The sequence below is a fragment of the Myxine glutinosa genome, chromosome 1 (genome assembly GCF_964187855.1).
Source record: "Myxine glutinosa chromosome 1, kmMyxGlut1.1, whole genome shotgun sequence".
Classification (NCBI taxonomy): Eukaryota; Metazoa; Chordata; class Myxini; order Myxiniformes; family Myxinidae; genus Myxine; species Myxine glutinosa.
In genome coordinates, this window is record NC_136261.1 from 113,072,934 (window position 1) to 113,092,685 (window position 19,752).

The following is a 19,752-nucleotide window of genomic DNA, read 5'->3' on the forward strand; positions in this document are numbered from 1 at the left end:
AAAGAGCTAACATCAATCACACAAAAAGTCAAACCGACACAAACCAACACATAAAACACAAAATAAGGGGAGCGGTAGACAAGAAAAGGAGAGAGGGCGAAGGACACAAACACAACATTTGAGAGCAGGGACATCGAGAGAACTGTGGGAGGGAGAGGGCTTGGGGGGAGGTGGGAGAGGTTTGGTTTTTTTTGGTTTTTTTTTTGTATACATAATCGAGGCTCGTGAAAGAGCTAACATTTATCACACAAACAAATCAAACAGACAAACAAACAAAGTATATAAAAAGGGGAGCGGTAGACAAGATGGGGAGAGAAGGGGAAGCACATAAATCACAACATTTGTGAGGGACATCGGGAATGTGTGGGAGGAAGAGGGCTTGGGTGGAGGTGGTGTGGGAAGGGGGGGGGGGGGGGTGGGAGGAATATAAACACAAGGACACCAAGGACTTCCAGGAAAGAAGTTGGTATTTCAAAAAAGAGGATTTGGGGTGAAATTAGCGGGGGTAGAAAAGATCAAAGTTTTGGATGGGAGAAGATAAGAGATGGTGGTGAACAGATGTTTTAAAGACCTGGAGGGAGGAGTGGGATTGAAGGGAGTGGGGGAGTTTGTTCCAGAGGCGGGAGAAAAGAGGAATGAAAGAGTGAAGTATGTCACTCTTTCATGGACAGACTGCTGCAGACTGCCGATCTGAGGGATGAGGAATGGAGCGGCAGAGAGTGGAGTCATCAGCAAAGAGATAGAGAGGATTTCCAGAGAGTCAGAGAGATCATTGATGAAGACCAGGAAAAGCACAGGGCCCAGAACACTACCTTGGGGAATGGGGAACTCCAGCCAGAACAGGAAGGGGCGATGAGAGAAATCCATTCAGGGCCACATGTTGACGACGAATAGAGAGGAAGTCCGCAAGCCATGCGTGGAGATTTCCATGGATACCATAGGAGGAGAGTTTGGTGAGCAGAGCGGGGTGCCAGACCGTATCGAAGGCACGTGATATGTCAAGGGAGACAGCTCTAATTTCCTGTTTGGCATTGAGGACCTCCATCCATTGTTGAGACAGCAGAAGCAGCATGTCCAGAGTAGAGTGACCTGGTCTGAACCCAAATTGATGATCAGAGATCAAGCCATTGGAGAAGAGGAAAGATTTCGTATCCGAAGCAATGATGGATTCCATGACTTTGCTGATAATTGGGAGAAGGATGACTGGTCTGTAGTTGCTAGGATCTGTTTTTGCACCTTTTTGTGTAAAGCGGTGATGTTGGCTGATTACCAAGCAGATGGCAGATGACCTTGAGCAAAAGAGAGGGTGAAGAGAACAGAGAGAGGGAGTGAAAGAGCGGAAGAACAGGATTTTAGGACCCGTGGGCTGATGCCGTCAGGTCTAGTTGCAGAATCAGAGTCGAGGGTTGACAGCACTTCAACATGGCCATCATAGGGACACTGCAAGGACATATGGACACTGCAAGTGGACATATGGACACTGCACATATGGACATAAAACATATGGACACTGCAAGGACTTCCAGGAAAGAAGTTGGAATTTCGAAAAAGTGTATCTGGGGTGAATTAGCATGGGTAGAAAAGATCAAGGTTTTGGATGGGGGAAGATAAGAGATGGTGGTGAACAGCTGTTTTAAAGACCTGGAGGGAGGAGTGGGGTTGAAGGGAGTGGGGGAGTTTGTTCCAGAGGTGGGGAAAAAGGGGAATAAAAGAGTGAAGGTGAGCAGAGAGCCTATATTTTGGCAGTTTAACCATAAGAGGGTTGCTGGCAGATCTTGTGCGACCTGTAGGAATATTTGGGGGACAGAGCACAGAGAGAGCTGGGGGAGCAAGACCGGAGAGGAGTCGGTAGAAGACAGAAAGACCACCAACCTGCCTGCGGTGAGTGAGTGAAAGGCCCTCAAAGTTAGCTTCATCGCAGGAGATTCCAATGATTCTGAAAGCTTTGGTTTCAACAGCGTGAAGTCGAGCTAGGTGTGAGGCAGGAGCACCGGCCCAGAGGGGGGAACAGTATTCCATTGAGCTGCGGATGAAAGCCTTGTATGTGGTGAGGAGCTCAGGTGTGCCAAGGAAGGACTTTGCACGACGGATGATGCCCAGTCGGCGACTGGCTTTGGAGGCCAGCTTGGAAATGTGGTTTTTCCAAGAAAGTTCATGGCAGATAGTGAGACCCAAAAGCTTGAGCGACAGAACTTATTGGAGAGGATTGTTGAGAAAGTAGATGGGAGGGTTTTCCAGTCAGTCTTTTCGGAGAGACATAGTAAGAGTGTGAGATTTGTCAGGATTGAAAGACATGTTCCACTTGTTTGACCAGTCTGTGATTTTGTCCAGGTCTGCAAAGAGTGAGGAGGCTGCAGACTGCCGATCTGAGGGATGAGGAATGGAGCGGCAGAGAGTGGAGTCATCAGCAAAGAGATAGAGAGGATTTTCCAGAGAGTCAGAGAGATCATTGATGAAGACCAGAAAAAGCACAGGGCCCAGAACACTGCCTTGGGGAACTCCAGCCAGAACATGAAGGGGCGATGAGAGAAATCTATTCAGGGCCACACGTTGACGACGACTTGAGAGGAAGTCCGCAAGCCATGCGTGGAGATTTCCATGGATACCATAGGAGGAGAGTTTGGTAAGCAGAGCGGGGTGCCAGACCGTATCGAAGGCACGTGATATGTCAAGGGAGACAGCTCTGATTTGCTGTTTGGCATTTAGGACCTGATCTTTTAGATAATTTAGGAGAGCTGCACACCAAAGTAACAAATTTTCCCCTTTTGTCAATTTTGAGAGCACTTTCATGTTCTTCATGGGAAATGTGTTATCTCCTTTAATGTGAGCAAAATGCAAGGTACAGTTCAAGCTTGACCATAAAACTGGTAACAGTGTACATCAAGTCCTCAATGTTGTTTACTTCACTTTGTAGCTGCAAATTCAGATTGTTTGGATAACCAGTGATGTCAGCAAGATCTCCATTGTCATATTTTAATTGATGGTGTTTATATAACTTGTAGTCACAAACATCAGCAAGAAAGATTAAAAAAAAAAAGTGTAGAGATATGCAAGCCAATATCAAGGACTTACCTGTTGCCACATTGTGCTGGAACTTGCTGCAGTATCCATACTCTATTTGACCTCTCTTCTTTACATTTTCTCTTTGTACTTCTTTAGTTTGTGGCTTTCGAAGTACTGACGGAGCTGGCTTATAAGCGATTGCAGTATGATACAAGCTCACCAGGTCTCCACTTCACATGTGGTGGCATGTCCGCCTGTGCTGCGACTCTCACATGCCAGCCCCTGGACATGCTTCGTACGCGCTTTGCTTCTCAAGGAGAACCCAGGGTGAGTAAGTTGGGGAATTAATATGAAAAGGGTGAATATTGGATGCACTGGATTGATTTAGAAGAGCAACCTTTGAACTGCTGAAAATAGTTGTTTAACGTTGAATTTATCCTCCTAATTACCTCCACCACCAAAGGTGGGCAGAGGTTATGTATTCACCCATTTGTCTGATTGCTTGTCTGTGAGCACGAAATCTTAAATAGCATGGATGGATTAGGACAAAACATGGTGGACGTGTTGGTTGTGTGACAAGGATGAAATGATTTGATTTTGGTGAAGATCTGGATCCAGATATGGCCTATCAGTGGGATACAAAACATAAACTGTTCAAAACATAAAGAATATGGATTCGGATGTGAGAATTCTTTAATTTATAAGTGATTCTTCACCATCGGGCGATAACGTATTTAAAAAAGTTGTGGACGAGTTATGAATAAACTTGGTGGACGGACAAGTTGGTTGGGTGACAAGAACAAAGTGATTCTATTTTGGTTCAGGTCCGAATCCTGAACCAAAATCCTATTTGGCCTATCCACTGATAGGCCAAATCCAGACTCGGCCTATCAGTGGGATAGAAACCGTAAACTGTTCAGCCTGGCAGAGGTATGCGCTCTACCGAGTGCCCTTCTAGTTTATCATGCGGAGACAATTGAATCAGGTTCCAAACACAGTAAAGTCCAGTTGAGTTGATCGGATTTGTTCTGTGGACCATGAGTGAAAATAATTTGAGGTACATCAGGACTCAAAATCCAGATAATTTTCAGGACTCAGGACATGTCTGATTCTTCTGTGTCACTCCATGGTTATTGTCTCTTCTGTTTTAACAGGCCCCACAAACATCCTGGTGGTGGTGTTGCTGTCTTTGTAAATAATTCCACTCCCCATTGCCCATTTTTGACAATAACCCTCTGAGCCCTCTGAAATACCTCTGGCTGAGTATATCTGTCCACATCCAACTAATGTTTTCCTGTGTGGTGTACAGTTCACCGAATGATGATGACCCTCTATATACCTCTGTCAATTTCTTCTCAAATGGATCAACTCGTAAACATCCATCCCAACTCCATTCTTTATCTGTGATGATTCCATTTGTCAAACTGCCATTTGACTAGATGTCATTTCTGCAATAACCAGTCCTGGCATTGCAGCTAAGGCTTTTTCTGCACAACATGGTTGTGGCCCAATCTTTAATCGTTTAAGAGAACCATGTTCTTGTTAAAGCTCTGGATATTGTGACAGGGCAACCTTAACGTCGTGCATAATAAAAATATGGCGGTTCACACCAGACATCTGGCAATGACTGCAATCTTTCCTCTTATGAAAAGATTGCATTGCTGTCTCCAAAGTATAATATTTTCACAAAAGTGTGCGTGCGTGCGCGCGCGTCTCACAACAAGTGTATCCATTCCTAGGCCAGCCAGAAAACATATCCTTGCAAATCTCAAAGCTGAAATCTCCAACCAGTCTACTTTCCCCAAGTCATGGTGGTGCCTTTTGAAGGTCATCCCCTCTCTTACCTCAAAGGGCATCACTACAGTCTCTACTTTAGATCATGTAGAATGTCTGAACTTGGTGTTTGCCTCCAAATCTCATGTCCCACCTTACCCTCTCATATGCACTGCATTCTTGACCATGTGTTCTCACCTGAGAATATGGTGAAAGTTCTGTCCGCCCTGTTTCAGTGACAGACCCCGATGCTATGAGTGTCCATGTTCTCCAAACACTGCTATGTTGCTCTTGCTTCTCATCTGAATGCCCAATTCAGCCTGTCCTTTTTCTTCTGGGGCCTCAAATCTTCCTGGAAGCCATAAAATAGCACTCACATCCATAAGAAGGATGCTAAAACAGGTCTTATCAACTACAGCTCAGTAAGATTACTTTCAATTTAAATTACAAGCCATGTCATGGGATCGATCATTGCTGCTGACATGAAGTCTTTCCTTTTTTTACAAACAAGCTCATCTCTGACCATCAGTTTGGATTCCTTCCTGCTTATTTAACTCTGGACCTGAAATTCTGCTGCTCCTCTCTCCCCAATTTTTAGAAGCCAGAAATCTCAAACAAGAAAGGTCACACCCTCTCCATTTTTCAACAGCTGTGACCTGTTCTTTGGGATTTAGGGCCTCTATTGGTAAATTTAGGAGTTATCGCCGACACCCTGAATAAAAGGGCTTTTCAAATTGCCTGATGTTACCTAACTAGACTTGCTGTTCTATGTTGATTTCTTCATGAAATTCTAATGTACTTGCCAGTTCTACCCTGAACCTTTGAAATAAAGGAATAACAACTCAGTTCTGCTGTTTGAGTCATTAAAACCACACATGTAATTCCATTTTCAAGTTACCTATGAATTCTAATTGTTGAATAAAACTGGTAGAGAGAGGACCCTTTATCTGGTAACTCAAAAAACTGGAAAAACCCGAAAACCGGAAATTTTTTGAAACCCCCACGATTGTACAATTTTTAACCCTTTCATTCTGATAAGGTAATTATTCGCAAGCATTATGACAGGTTAATCGCTCCATCGAAAAGTTAATCGCTGGGAAAAAGTATCGCCATGGAATTCATGTTACTCAATCACAAGAGAAAAACTTGTGAATTGGCGTGTACGTCCGATTCGGCATCAACGAATTGTGCTCTGTAGTTTTATGCGCATAATTGTGTTTGTGCAATACCCTCTCTATCGCAATCACGTTTAGGGCCTTCAACATCTGGATAAGCTAGTGGTGCTTCGAAAAGGAAGTGTTTGTCGCTCACTATCAAGCAAAAAGTGGAGTTGTTGCAGAAGTGTGACTTTGGAACACCTGAGTGAGGAGTATGGCATTGCTAAATCAATGGTCTACGATCGAAATAAACCAAAGGAGCAGATATTACAATGTTATGGTGAGAGTGATGCACTCTTGCTCATGAACAAAAGGAAAACGTTACATCAGTTGAAGACCGCTGACGTCGATAATGTCTTTATGGAGTGGATTAGGCAGCGCTGCTCGGAGAACTTTCTCATGTATCGTGCAATAATCATGACACAAACAAAAACCTTTCATGCCCCATGCAACATACGGGTACCTGTAGAACTATGGCAATCTCTTGCCAGACAAGCCAACAAAGGAGGAGCATTTGGTAAGTGACTACATATATTTATTTTTATGCCTCCACCCCCGAAGGTGGCCGGAGAAATTATGTTTTTGGGTTGTCCGGCCGTACGGGCTAAACCTTGTTTTTCTCAGCAACCACATGTCCAATTGAGACGAAACTTTCATGGTAGGAGTGACACCCATGCAGAAGGTTTTTATGATAATTGTGACATCATAGGTCACGTGGTATGGCATCCATCTTGGATTAAACGTAAAAAAATAAAAGATTATTTCTCGGAAACCGCTAAATGGAAACATTTGAAACTTGGCACATTGTCAAGTACTTCCAATAGGGAACAAAAGCATGATAATGATGACATCATAGGTGAAGTGGTATACCAGTCAAAAATGTTTTAATCGAATTCCTTATCCTAAAAATCTGAAATTGCATGCACATGATCAATGACCCATTTGTATTGAAATATTAAATTGATGACATCATAGGTCACATGGTTTGGCAGCCATATTGGATTTAACCTAAAACCTTAAAAAAGCATCTTCTCCCACACCACCAAATCGATTGACTCAAAACTTTACATGTATCATTGACTAGGCATGGCGATTAAAAGATGATCACAAAAACATCATTGACCACATGGATTGAAGGAAAATATTAAATAATTATATCTCTGAAACAGCTTACCCTATCAATGCGAAATTTTACAAATATCATCTAACACCATGTTGCGTATAGCTTGAAAATGATGATGTCGTAGGTCACGTGGTTTGGCAGCCATCTTGGATAGAAAAATTATCCCCTACCCATACATATGCAGAGTGCACTTTAAAAAAAAAAAAAGTAACATGGTGTGGTAGCCATATTAGCTTGAAAGCTGATAATTAATAAAATCCCTTCTCTGAAACCACTCCACCAATCAATGTGAAACCTGTCATGGCTGGTAAAAATGTGATACTTGAAAACAGCTGAAGGGATTTAAATCAAACTTGTTTATTTTTAGGACAGTGAACGAGGGCATCTACCCGTTGTGGGACTTTGCGGAGGCATATTGGCGACACAGTCGCATTGTTCTAATTTATTTATCATCCCTAATATTATTGCAATATCTTCCCCAAAAAATAAAATGAATGTAAAAATATTATCTGCATCATTAGTATTGTCCACGATAGGTAGAGGGACCTGAAATCTGGCAAATCCCAAAAACCGGCAACCCTAATTCCCCATGCTTGCCGGATAAGGGGTCCCCTACTTGTACCAGCATTGCTAGGGGTAGCTGGATCCCTCAGTGTTAGCGTCGTCTCCTTTGAGTTGTCTATGCTGTGCTTGATCCCCCCCCCAAAAATCTGTCTGATTAAAAAGGAGCAGATATTACAATCTGCAAAATTGTAATAATATCAAACGCCCTTATGTTGAAGGCATAACATGATGGTTTTGCCACTTTTGCAAAAAAATAAAATAAAACATACAATCTCTCCACCATGACAGGTATACCATGGATTGCGTCATGCAGTGTCAAAGATTTACCACCATGATGGGATGCTTGGATTTTACCGTGGCCTTGCTCCCACTCTTGTAGCTGTGTTCCCTTATGCTGGAATGCAGTTTTCCTTGTATACCTTTTTCACTCAGCTATATAAAGCACTCCGAACTTCACCTCACTCAAATGAAGGTAGAAATGTAATCTGCTTTATTGTTTTGTCTTATGTGATTATTGTTTTGTCTCCCGCTGTGTTATGCCTTGGAAGCATTGCAGTGTTGTAATTTATAAAAAATATTTGTATTTTTGATTCACCTGTCTTTTCTTACTGATTACTTGTTCCTTTCTTTTTACGATCTCATTCCTTCCCATACAATCCCTCCAAAATTTCAGGTGTCATGCAAAGTGTGCTGTGCGGAGCCTTGGCAGGCATGATCAGCAAGACACTCACATATCCATTCGATCTCATCAAAAAGCGTCTCCAGGTTCAGAGCTTCCAGGAAGCTCGCAGTCACTTTGGACAGGTCAGCTGGTCTCTTCGGACATTGGAGGTTGTAGAGTCTACTATTATGTGCTGGATTGTTAAAGAGAAATGAAAGCAAAGGTTGACACTGCTGGAAAGTTTAAAGGTTTTAAGTATGTACCTTTGTATACTTCAAGGATTGCATTTGCCAATTCTTGGAATGTGGTATGTAGATAAACAGTAGGGTGCATCAAACGCCCTGCTTTTGAAAAATACTCATTATTATTGATATAATCATAGTTTTGTTTTTGTTACACTAGCCGCATATAGCTTTAAAAAATATTTTAGATTTCCGATTTTGTTTAGACTCTCCCCTCCCCCCCCCCCCCCCTTCCAAAAGAGCAATTTTTCAAAACATAACAAAGCACTTACAGTGTGGCTTCAAAACATGACATCGTATTTACAATATTTACATATATATATATAGTATATATACACAATCATCAATATATATATATATATATACATAAAGCCAAAAAATATATAATTTACAATATTTACAAATTATATATTTACAATTGATCATATATATTGTTGCGGTTTTGCGAATAAAGGATGACCCCCCTCGTAAGTAGTTGCACCACAACATGTAGCCTCGCTTTAGTTCAGTTATTTCTTATTAAATGTAAGCGTAGTGTGGCGGGCACAAGGGTCAATAATTCCGCGCACCAGTGGGTGGCGCGAGCGTCCAGGCGGGGAACTGAAATACATGCCCCGCCTTTCGGCCGATCGGCCACGCCCGGGGGCATGGCGTGGCCTCGGGTCATATATGCGGGCTCTAAGCTCGAGCCCGCCGAGTGCTGATATGCGAGCTTGTAATAAAGACTCTTGTTTGTATCCACGCGTTGTGGCCTCCCTCTCTGGCAATCGAGTCATGTGTGCACAGCACCACACTGGTGACCCCGATTGGTTCAGCCGTTGCTGACCCCCGAACGCGCCATGGCTACCAACGCCATCGCAATCAAACTCCCAGAGTTTTGGGAAGCGCAAGCCGATGTTTGGTTTGTGCAGGCCGAAGCTCAATTCCAACTCCGGGGCATCACAGCGGACGAGACCAGGTACTACCACGTGGTCGCCGCCCTCGGGCCCGGCACTGCCGCCCGCGTCATGTCCATCCTTCGGCGCCCGCCGGGCGACCACAAGTACGAGGCACTCAAACGTCTCCTCCTCGCCACGTTCGGGCTCATGGAGGTCGAACGTGCCGACCGCCTCCTGGACCTTCCCGCCCTCGGCGACACACGACCATCCGTCCGGATGGATTTCATGCTGTCCCTGCTTGGAGACCAGCGCCCGGATTTCTTATTCCGAGCACTTTTCCTACGCCAGCTACCTGTACAGGTGCGCCTTGCGCTGGCCGGTTCCAAAATAACGGAACCCCGCGCCCTGGCTGGAGAGGCCGACAAGTATTTCGCGGCCTGCGACACGCGGTCGGTGTACGGTGCTGCCGTAGTGGATCCCGGCGCGGAGGCTACAGCGCCCCCTGCTTCCCTCGTGGCCGCTGCTACGCCCTGCCCACTACCGCCGCCGCCACCACCACTGCCGCCGGCACGGCCGCCGCGGGGGCCACCGCCGCAAACCTGGTGCTACTACCATGCCAGGTTCGGCCGCAAGGCTAAAACGTGCCGCCCGCCGTGTTCTTTTGACGGGTCGGGAAATGACCGGGCCGGCGCTCACTTGCGGCCATGGGCGTCGGCCATTCCGGCAGCCTCCTGTTCATCACGGACACCTCGTCCGGGCGCCGTTTTCTTTGCGACACGGGAGCGCAGGTAAGCGTCCTCCCTGCCTCCGCGTCCGACAAGCAAGCCACGGGCCGGGGCCCCGCTTTGCTTGCCGCCAACGGTACACCCTTCCGCACATTCGGGAAGCGTTGCCTCTCACTGCGGTTCTGAGGGCAGCGCTTTCAATGGTCGTTCGTCACCGCCAGCGTGCCAATGGCCCTGCTCGGCGCGGACTTCCTATGTGCGCCTGGGCTGTTGGTCGACGTTAAGCGCAGACGTCTTGTCCAGGCCGAAACCTTCAGCTCGATCGCTTGTTCACTGAGTGGCTCACCGAGCGGCTTGCCAAGCGGCTTGCTGAAACATTCCGTCCCGGCGAGGTTAGTCTACGCTTCCGGCAGCGGACGAGTTTACCCCCCTCCTCGCCAGTTTCCCGGCCCTCACGCGGCCCACCTTTTCAGCGGTGGCCGTCAAAAACGGGGTGGAGCACCATATCCCCACGGTCGGGCCGCCGGTCTACGCCCGGGCATGCCGCCTCGACCCCACGAAGCTCGCCGTGGTGAAAACGGTGTTCGCCACGCTGGAATGGCTGGGTATCGTACAGCGCTCCAACAGCGCTTGGGCCTCTCCTCTGCACATTGTGCCGAAGCCTGGCGGCGGATGGCGACCGTGCGGTGACTACCGCCGGCTCAATGATGCCACCACCCCCGACCGCTACCCGGTCCCGCATATCCAAGACTTTTCCGCCCGGTTTGCAAACACGACCGTGTTCTCCAAGGTGGACCTCATCCGGGGCTACCACCAGGTCCCCGTACAACCGGACGATGTCCCAAAGACGGCCGTCATCACCCCTTTTGGCCTCTTTGAGTTCCTGTGGATGCATTTTTGGTTGAAGAATGTGGCCCAGGCGTTCCAGCGGCTCATGGACAGCGTCTTGCGCGACTTACCTTTCATCTATGTCGACCTGGACGACATCCTAGTTGCGAGTGCGTCCCGGGAGGAGCACCTGCTCCACCTCCGCACGCTTTTCGAACGCCTGGGCCAGAATGGTCTGATCATCAACCCCACAAAGTGCCGCTTCGGCGTCGCCGCCATCGACTCCTTGGGGCACCGCATCACCAGGCACGGGGCTGTCCCTTTACCGGCCAAGGTGGAGGCCGTCACGAGTTTTCCGCGCCCCCGCACGATCAAGAGGCTCAAGGAATTCCTGGGCATGGTCAATTTTTACCACCGCTTCGTGCCCCGCGTCGCCCAGCTCCTCCGCCCCCTGCACGAGGCCCTCCGGGGGAAGCCGGGCAAAGGTGACATCGCCTGGTCGGAGCCGATGGCCGCGGCGTTTGCGGGCACAAAGCTGGCCTTGGCCAACGCCACCATGCTGGCGCACCCGGCGCCCGATGCACCGATCGCCCTCACCACCGACGCGTCGGACTACGCGGTGGGCGCGGTGCGCGAGCAGTGGGTGCGTGGTGCTTGGCAGCCCCTGGCGTATTTTAGCCGGCAGCTTCGCCCGCACGAACGCCGCTACAGCACCTTCGACTGCGAGCTGCTCGGGCTCCACCTGGCGGTCCACACTTCCGCCATCTGCTCGAGGCCGCCCGTTCACGGCTTTCGTTGATCACAAGCCCCTTGTGTTCGCGATGGCCAAGGTCGCCGAGCCATGGTCGGCCCGGCAGCAACGTAACCTCACTGCCGTGTCCGAGTACACGACGGACATCCGTCACGTCGCGGGGTAAAGACAACCTGGTGGCGGATTGCCTTTCCTGGTCCGTCGCGCACGCGGTCCACCTCGGGATCGACTATGCCCGGATGGCGGAGGACCAGACCGCCGACTCCAGCGTCCAGGCCTTGCGGACCGCCGTCACGGGCCTCCGCGTCACCGAGGTGCCATTCGACGTCGCGGCGCGGCCCTCCTGTGCGACGTCTCCCTCGGCCGGCCTCGCCCCATCGTGCCCGCTGGCTGGCAGCGCCTGGTTTTCGACGCCATCCACGGCCTGTCCCACCCGGGCACGAAGGCCTCCCAGAAGCTCGTCGTGGCGAAGTTCGTCTGGCATGGCCTCAGGAAGGACGTCCGCGACTGGGCCAGGTCGTGCCTCGCATGCCAGCGCGCAAATGTCCACCGCCACAACCAGGCCCCGTTGGCCCCGTTTACGGTGCCCGAGCGTCGGTTCGACCACGTCCACGTCGACTTGGTGGGACCTCTGCCCCCCTCGCGGGGGTTCACCCACCTCCTCACCATGGTGGACCGCACCACACGGTGGCCGGAGGCCGTGCCATTGGCGGCAACGTCTGCGGCTGATGTGGCGCAAGCCTTCATCGCCAGTTGAGTTGCCCGGCTCAGTGCCCCCTCGGACATCTTGTCCGACCGCGGCCCCCAGTTCACCTCGGAGCTCTGGGCCGCGGTGGCGCAAGGGCTCTGCGTCAAACTGCACTGCACCACGGCCTACCACCCCCAGGCCAACGGCCTGTGCGAGCGCTTTCATCGCTCGATGAAGGCCGCGCTCCGGGCCAGCCTCCGCGACGGCAGCTGGGCCGACAGGCTCCCCTGGGTCCTGCTGGGCCTCAGGACGGCGCCCAAGGACGACCTGCGCGCGTCCTCGGCGGAGCTGGTCTTCGGACAACCGCTGCGGGTACCGGGCGAATTTATCCCCGACTCCACGGCTCCTTGGTTCGCGGCGCAACAGCGCTCCACCCTGCAGGAGACCGTCCGGAGTTTCGCCCCGGTGCCGACGGCACACTACGGTTGCCCGTCCTCCCACGTCGCCCCGGAGCTTCGCACGGCGGAGTACGTTTTCGTCCGGCACGACGCCCACAGGGCACCGCTACGGCCCCCGTACGACGGGCCCTTCCGCGTGCTGGAGACCGGGGACAAACATTTCACCGTGGACATCGGCGGTGCCCCGGATCATATCTCCGTGGACCGCCTCAAGCCGGCCCACCTCGATCTGGACCACCCCCCGCAAGCAGCTCTGCCTCCGCGTCGAGGCCGCCCCCCGGCGGTCAGACCCCCGGCACCCCCCAGCCCCACCGGTACTGCTACCCCCCAGCCCTGCACGCATCGCCAGGGGGCGTTTCGGCCGGGTCATCCGGCTTCCCCGCAAGCTCACCCTTCAGGTGCGCGGGAATTCTGGGGGGGCGCGTGTGTCGGGCACAAGGGTCAATAATTCCACGCACCAGTGGGTGGCGCGAGCGTCCAGGCGGGGAACTGAAATACATGCCCCGCCTTTCGGCCGATCGGCCACGCCCGGGGGGCAAGGCGTGGCCTCGGGTCATAGATGCGGGCTCTAAGTTCGAGCCCACCGAGTGCTGATATGCGAGCTTGTAATAAAGACTCTTGTTTGTATCCACGCGTTGTGGCTTACCTCTCTGGCAATCGAGTCGTGTGTGCACAGCACCACACTGCAGTCTCCTTTTCCTGTGTTAGTATGCGTTGAGGAGGCCAGTAAGTTAGGTGTTTTTTCGGCTAGAATGCCACGTGCTAGGCCTGGAACAAGTCTGGCAGGCCGAAGGGAGGAGCTGCAGGGGAGTGGCCGGTAAGCGGCGAGCAGCCAATCGGAGCCCAAGGGGAGTGGCTAACAACGGCAGCAAGAGGAGGTGATTGGAACATTCGGGTAGGACCGGGGAGGGGCGATATAAGACCCTGCCCCGAGCCCCCCACGCCAGTCGCCCAGCCCCCCAGTGAGAGAGAGAGAGTGCCCCAGTGAATGAGTCAGTCAGAGTACCAGTGACAAAGTCCCAGTGAGAAAGAGACGTTGTAGTCACGAGTGAATTCGGTCTGTGGCTTGTTATAGCCCTCTCTGTACACGAACTCTCTCTGTGCCCTGCGCTCTGCGGCTGTGAATAACGCGCGATCCATTCCGGGGCCACAGATGCACGATCTCCTTGCCTGCGCTCCCAGCACACGTGCCGCGAACATCCGAGGGCCACGCCTGGCGAGCTGTCCGGAGTGAACGGCGCCAAGGCGCGTTTGGAGCGCGAACTTGTCCTTCCTTCTTTTCCCTGCGTGAGTGAGTGGGCCCTTGTCCGGGGATTAAGTAAGATTGAATAAGTGCCTGCTCTGTGTCTCTTCTCTTTATCCTGATCCTTGTATAGCTGTAAATAAACCTGTGTTCTTCCACCCATTTGATCGTTCCCGTCATTTCCATCCATTGGCCTAGCACTGTAGGAATAAGGCCGCTCAATCGGGTTCAATAAGAAGTAACGGCACGAGTCACGTGATACGCAAACCGCTCGGGCGTATTCGATTAGCGTGGCTTGTGCGAGGTCCAGTCCCCGTTCTCGTGGCGGCGTGGGTACCGAAGGTACGTGTGGATTCGACCCGATACCCTTCCGCACGCTCGCTACGGGAGTGGCGACTCGGCCTCGTGGACTCTAAGGCCGGAGGGGGAAAAGGGAATAACCCCCCTTCTGTACGTCGACGGGCTTCGAGAGATCCGCAACAATATTTAGAATATTTACAAAGTATTTAAAATATTTACACATTTAAAAAAAGATGTGCGTTTTTCCTTCCTGGGAGGAAATTGTAGAGCAGAGTATGATGTGATTCTTATAATTTTGAAAGTCTCACACAATTTGTCATGCAAGCAATGACATCAATGTACCAATGTTTTTTTAAAATAGTATGGTTGATCAGTCGGACAACACATGCCACCAATGCCACTACATCTCAGCTGCTCGTTTGCCAGACAGTCCGGACTCTTTTAAGGCCAGACCACTCATGGTAATGTGACAGGCCATTGCTGTGTTTGGTCTGGGCAGTGCCATCAATAAGGCCGATGCGCGGATAACGGGAATACCTCTCCGCCACCTGGTGCTCCCCCTAAATGAGCATCTGCGCAGCTTCTCCTGGCCCAAGTCGCCGACTTTTATGAGAAGGGCAACATATATCCACTGTCTCTGACCACCAGGCGTTCTAGACGCCAACTGCAAGATGAGGGAGATCCCAACCGCATGTCGATCAACCCTGGCTGCGCTCGCCAAGTTGCAGGCCATAGAACAATGCCTGGATGTGACCTTCCAGTTGTAGATGGCCAACGTTCAGCAGCTGGTCACGAACCAGGAGGATCCGCCTGTTCCTGCAGTCGATGAAGATGAACCACATAGCATCTCTCGGCACCTACCACAAGGTCCTGTCACAGAAGGTGCAATGTCGCCAGGTTCGTAAGCATGCCAAAGAAGAACGGTGCAAGTGGAAGGCGCAGAAAATTGGTGCTGCTAGTTCCATCATTTCATTGGCAGATAACAGTGATGCGGCAGCCAGCAGCAACGATGAAAGTGATGCGACTGCCACTCAGACGACCACTATGATATCCATTCTGAGCCATCATTGCAGCGAGTACACAGGCACCCCAGCGTTCATCCCCCACAATATCCTATGTAATCTGAAGTTGGTTTCCCTGGCCACTCGACTCAAGCTGACACCGCCACAATAGGCCAGCTTCATGAAGGCCATAATTGTTGAAGCCACGGGTAATCCCACCAATGTATTGTTATGTTTGTGGGGGGTAGGGATGACATATCGTAGTGAAGTAAGGATTGTGTAAATTAGCATAGACCATGTGACACGTAGAAAGCCCATTTCGATGTACATAAGCAGGGTAAACGTGCAGGTTAAGAGTGTTTGCATGTCACCATAAGGTGTGTGGCTTTTGTGTTAACTAGTTCTTGGGTGTAAGGTTAATAAACCCCAGTGTGTAGTTGGCCCCCTGTGATTTTTCCCTAATATTCTTACAAAATCCCGGCCAGCCCTGCAATTGGCCCCATTGCTACAACAACAATTACAACAACGGCCATCGCACCGTCATGCCGACAGAGACCCGAACACTTGCCGGTCGGCAAGGGAACCCCACCTAGCCAAACATTTCCGAAGGACAGCTAGACTCTACCTCCAAGGACTTGTAATGGAGAAACCACGCCCCGAGCTTCGTGACTGGTTAAGGGGCCATGGGATGATGTAATGGGACGTCAGGATTTTGTCGGGGAGTGATGTCAGCGAGTGACAAAGGAGGATGCATCCCTCTCCCTCGCTCTCTCTCGTTCTGGCTTTCGCCCCGGTTGGTTGTTTTTTTGTCTCGGGTGGCTCTCGGCTGCTGCTTGCTTGTGTGCTGGAACAGGACGCTAGCCATTGTTTGTTCGGCTGGGTCGTGGAGTTGTGCGCTTTGGAGGAAAGGAAAAGAGGAAGAAGAGTGCACCTCTTGGGTCTCTCAGTAGGAGTTCTCTTGGGTTTTTCCTCGAACAATAAGGGGGCCATCTTGTCCTTCGTGAGCTGGTCGTGTGGGTCTCACCAAGGAGCTCTGGACTGCGTTGGTAGTGTTTCGGCACCTACTGGGCTCAAGGCCATGCTGGTCGACAACAGGATGAGGAGGGCCAATCTCAAAGGCGGCTGTCTTGGCTGATTGCTTCGCACCAGGCGTTTTTGATGCCCAGCACCGGCGCCATTGTCGGAGCGCTTCCCGCACGAGCGGCTTCTGGCCACATCGTACTGCCGACGTCTTTCAACGATCTTGTTGAGCAAGCTGAGTGTCGGCCGATATAAAAAGAACATTCTTTTCTTTTCTTTAATCGTTCCCCTTGTCTGTGTTTTCGTGTCTGAGTGGAGACGTCTCAATATAGGAATTAGTTTTACCTCACCTTTCATTTTTATCGTACCGCATTTATTTTCATTAAATTCTTTATTTTGTCATTTCATTCTTGAATTGTGAATTTTCCTTGTCGTGTGTGTTTATTTGTTTGAGGGTTCGAGGAATAAAAACCCAGTGGTGGCCATCCAATTAGATAAGGCTTCGGACCTTTCCCGCACGCGAAAAGATAATCTCGCCAAGTTTCGAAATACACCTCGGAGTTAAAGCAACGTTTGGCTATTTGTCCAAGGCTGGTCTTCATCGGCTACGGACTTGACAGTATCAACTTTGCACGCCACTGCTGACCACTCACGGCGTCATGTTGGTAAGATGTTGGCTCTGTCGTGCTGAGACGAGTGAGTCATTCATCCGCTGATTTATCTGCACTGGGATTCAAAATTTATGTCGTCACTGGGCAACCGGAACATCCATGATGAGCGCGACACAGTCATCATGGGTACAGCAGATGAGCTGAAGCTACTTGGCACGCCGAGCTAATAGCCAGGCACAGATGAGTGCTGCGGCAAGCTGATCTCTGACCTGACGATGCAGCTACTCGAGGAGTGGCAATGCACAGGCTGTGTCGTCAACATAGTGTTTGACACGATGGTGTCTAACTCGGGACACCTCAGGGCAGCCTGTGTGATGATACAGCAGCACCTTGGCAGACCTATTCTCTGGTCCGGCTGCCGTCACCACATTGGAAAAGCAATCCTCACGCATGCCTTCAAGGACCTCACCATCGAGGTATCCAAAGGTCCAGATGTGTCCCTGTTCATTCATTACCACAGCAATTTCAACCAAGTTCTGCTCACCAGGGACCCTGTCGGGGTTCGATAATGACTGACCAGACGACACCAGCTGGCCAGGCGCTGCTCCGGGAGTGCCGAAAGAATGTTCTGCAGCTTGCTTCCGGCTCTGTGAAGTGCCAGTGCAACGACTACCAATAGTTTGCTCAGCTGTATGTTGTCTTCCTTAGCGCTGACAACATGACCACAGTGCATTTCAGGTGGTCTAGAGTGTTGCACAAGGCGTGCTGGATAGCAAAGCTGCTGTGCACCATTATAATCTGCTTGAGCGAGCAGTAGATCCAGCAGCTGCCGCTGGCACCAACTCAACACGCCAGCAGGTCACCAGGATTCACCAATTTGTCATTTTTGTGACGCACATCTACAGTGGAAATATCAACTGATATATACACACATGTGAGAACGATAAAAGACAAAGGAGATATAAAAAAATGAGTTGGAAAGATTGGGCGTAAACCAAGAAGGCTCATCGCAGTGGTTAAGAAGAGTTCAGCTCAACTGGGATGGAGAATGAATTATTATAAATCCCCAAGATCAAAGACACTATAACAATGGCTTAAGGAAAATGGCAAGACTGAGTCAATCGGACAGGTGTAGGTTCTGCAAGGTATAAACAGAAAGCACGAGCCAGGTCCTATAGGGATATAAAACAACTCATGTCTGAACGGCTGTACACACAAAGGCACAAGAAAGTATTTGGAGTAATCCACTGGCCCATCTGCAAAAAACTTCAATATCCCAGTCCCAGAAAACTCATGAAAACATGAATCATCCCAGTCCCAGTCTTCCCAAAAAGGTCTTTCCCTCGCGGTCCCCATGTGCTGTCTTTGTCTTTCCCTCGCGGTCCCCATGTACTGTCTTTCCCTCGCGGTCCCCATGTACTGTCTTTGTCTTTCCCTCGCGGTCCCCATGTACTGTCTTTCCCTCGCGGTCCCCATGTGCTGTTTTCGTCTTTCCCTCGCGGTCCCCATGTACTGTCTTTCCCTCGCGGTCCCCATGTACTGTCTTTGTCTTTCCCTCGTGGTCCCCATGTACTGTCTTTCCCTCGCGGTCCCCATGTACTGTCTTTCCCTCGCGGTCCCCATGTGCTGTCTTTGTCTTTCCCTCGCGGTCCCCATGTACTGTCTTTCCCTCGCGGTCCCCATGTGCTGTCTTTGTCTTTCCCTCGCGGTCCCCATGTACTGTCTTTCCCTCGCGGTCCCCATGTACTGTCTTTGTCTTTCCCTCGCGGTCCCCATGTGCTGTTTTTGTCTTTCCCTCGCGGTCCCCATGTACTGTCTTTCCCTCGCGGTCCCCATGTGCTGTCTTTGTCTTTCCCTCGCGGTCCCCATGTACTGTCTTTCCCTCGCGGTCCCCATGTGCTGTCTTTGTCTTTCCCTCGCGGTCCCCATGTACTGTCTTTCCCTCGCGGTCCCCATGTACTGTCTTTGTCTTTCCCTCGCGGTCCCCATGTACTGTCTTTCCCTTGCGGTCCCCATGTACTGTCTTTCCCTCGCGGTCCCCATGTACTGTCTTTCCCTCGCGGTCCCCATGTGCTGTTTTTGTCTTTCCCTCGCGGTCCCCATGTGCTGTTTTTGTCTTTCCCTCGTGGTCCCCATGTACTGTCTTTCCCTCGCGGTCCCCATGTGCTGTTTTTGTCTTTCCCTCGCGGTCCCCATGTACTGTCTTTCCCTCGCGGTCCCCATGTACTGTCTTTCCCTCGCGGTCCCCATGTACTGCCTTTGTCTTTCCCTCGCGGTCCCCATGTGCTGTTTTTGTCTTTCCCTCGCGGTCCCCATGTGCTGTTTTTGTCTTTCCCTCGTGGTCCCCATGTACTGTCTTTCCCTCGCGGTCCCCATGTACTGTCTTTGTCTTTCCCTCGCGGTCCCCATGTGCTGTTTTTGTCTTTCCCTCGCGGTCCCCATGTGCTGTTTTTGTCTTTCCCTCGTGGTCCCCATGTACTGTCTTTCCCTCGCGGTCCCCATGTGCTGTTTTTGTCTTTCCCTCGCGGTCCCCATGTGCTGTTTTTGTCTTTCCCTCGTGGTCCCCATGTGCTGTCTTTGTCTTTCCCTCGCGGTCCCCATGTGCTGTTTTTGTCTTTCCCTCGCGGTCCCCATGTACTGTCTTTCCCTCGCGGTCCCCATGTACTGTCTTTGTCTTTCCCTCGCGGTTGTCAGCTCTTTCACGAGCCTCGATTCAGTATAGAAAA

General features: G+C 50.6%; 1 protein-coding gene across 2 annotated transcripts in view; it reads left to right on the forward strand.

Moving 5' to 3' along the window:
- SLC25A19 (solute carrier family 25 member 19) overlaps positions 1–19,752 on the forward strand; it is a 44,125-nt gene that overhangs the window by 19,560 nt on the left and 4,813 nt on the right. Inside the window, exons 3-6 of one of the 2 annotated variants that reach the window (XR_010981735.2) lie at positions 3,160–3,330; positions 7,909–8,092; positions 8,294–8,424; positions 14,005–14,138. Coding sequence is in view for 1 of the 2 variants with exons in the window: in XM_068099153.2 (XP_067955254.2) it covers positions 3,160–3,330; positions 7,909–8,092; positions 8,294–8,424 (486 nt within the window). In the remaining variant the exon portion in view is untranslated. The remainder of the gene's footprint in view (positions 1–3,159; positions 3,331–7,908; positions 8,093–8,293; positions 8,425–14,004; positions 14,139–19,752) is intronic. The other variant, XM_068099153.2, reaches the window with a different exon arrangement.